The sequence below is a fragment of the Agrilus planipennis genome, unplaced genomic scaffold, assembly GCF_000699045.2.
Source record: "Agrilus planipennis isolate EAB-ADULT unplaced genomic scaffold, Apla_2.0 scaffold42, whole genome shotgun sequence".
NCBI lineage: Eukaryota > Metazoa > Arthropoda > Insecta > Coleoptera > Buprestidae > Agrilus > Agrilus planipennis.
In genome coordinates, this window is record NW_020438888.1 from 435,447 (window position 1) to 437,223 (window position 1,777).

General features: G+C 30.7%; 1 protein-coding gene across 1 annotated transcript in view; it reads left to right on the plus strand.

Moving 5' to 3' along the window:
• The window catches only part of LOC108744935 (TRAF-type zinc finger domain-containing protein 1), a 6,773-nt gene extending 6,043 nt beyond the window's left edge, over positions 1-730 (plus strand). The window contains exon 6 of the mRNA XM_025981821.1: positions 37-730. Within this exon, the coding sequence (XP_025837606.1) occupies positions 37-213 (177 nt within the window). The 3' untranslated portion in view covers positions 214-730. The remainder of the gene's footprint in view (positions 1-36) is intronic.
• The last annotated feature ends 1,047 nt before the right edge of the window (positions 731-1,777 follow it).

Below are 1,777 nucleotides of genomic sequence, written 5' to 3' on the forward strand. Positions count from 1 at the left end.
ATAATAAACGGTCATGACACTCCTATACCCCACGAGGACCTGATCCAGCACGAAACAGGCTGTCGTCCAGACTTAACCCGATACAACTATCGCAGACGTCGTTCCCCGTCACCCCCCAATCGTCAGGACGATGAGGAGGAGCTCCCATGTGAGTTTTGCTCTAATTTGATACCTGCTTCTCAATTGTGGCGCCATCAAGAAACATGTAACTGATTTTATAAGGCTTTATGGGAGTTAGTGATTGAAAATGTTTTTTCTTTTTGTTTCTTTTTGTATTGTAACGGTTCTTCAACTGTTTTTTGATTAACTTTTGTTTATTTTAATTCATAATTGTCAAAATATTTCGAAATATTAAAAGGTAGGCTGCTCTGTTTGTTTCAGTCATTAAAAAATGTCTTTAAAATGGCATAACTTAAGTTTTAGTCAATATGCTCTTCTAAAATGATTTAATTATGTTAGAAATTAATTAAGTTGATTAAGTTTGCTCAAAACTTGGTTAATGTGGTTTAAATGACTTTAAAACGTTATTGTTTATTATATTTATGACTTACGTTGGTGCTTTTTCCCTGTAAAATTATTTTAAAGAAGGCATTTTGTCTTCCAGATATAATCAATAGCTTTAACTATAAAAATAAACTGTTGATATGTTTATCGGAAATGTTATTAAATAGTTTTTTATTTTGTTTATACAATTTCGCATGACTTTAACAAATAAATATTAAAAAAATAAGTCTTATTTGTTTTACACAATATTCAACGAATTCGATTAAAAACAATTTAATTATGCCTTCCTTTACTTTATTTTTGCCAAAATTAAAGAAATGTCGCCAAAATAGCGAATTGATACCGTAAATTAACTTGGAGTAAATTTATGTTAAAACTTTCCGATTATCCCTTATATTGCAACTAAGGAATTACAGAATGTCCCTCGTATTTCACTATCTGAAGTGACATCTAGCGGCGGGTAGTCAAATATAATTTTATTAAGTTTGCAGGTTTCGACAGTATTACAGAGAGCTACTACAGTATAAACGGCAATTACTGTCAATGTATAAGCTATTTTATCTCAACGCAATGAAAACAATAAATTACTATTATTTAGCAAAAATAAAACTAACGAAAGCGTTTAGATCGTTTTTGATTTTTTGCAGAAGTTCGATTTTGGTTCCTATCTTGACCGAAAAAACGTTAAAAAGAACATAAGTAATCATATTTTGACAAAAATAAAGCAAGTCACAGCTAGTTCTTATCATTTATTAAATAATTATCAAATCAGTTGTCTTTTACTGGCGAATTAAGCAAAAATTTTGTCCTAATGTTCGATTTTCGTTCCCAAAAACAATCGAAAGTTGAAGTTAATTCCGCTCTTTAATTCTGAACTTGGAAAAAGATCCAATGCAACTTATGCTCTCCTAATACAAATCTTGGAATTTATGAAAATTTTCGATTTTGAGCCAAATACAAGGGTTGGTCTGAAAGTAATGGAAAAATCAAAAATTTGAAAAAAGACCCATTGCAACTTATGCTCTCCTAATACAAATGTTGGAATTTATGAAAATTTTCGATTTTGAGCCGAATACAAGGGTTGGTCCGAAAGTAATGGAAAAATCAAAAATTTGAAAAAAGACCCATTGCAACTTATGCTCTCCTAATACAAATGTTCGAATTTATGAAAATTTTCGATTTTGAGTCAAATACAAGGGTTGGTCTGAAAGTAATGGAAAAATCAAAAATTTTTTCCATAACTTTTCGACCGGCCGTCGTATATGACGCAAAA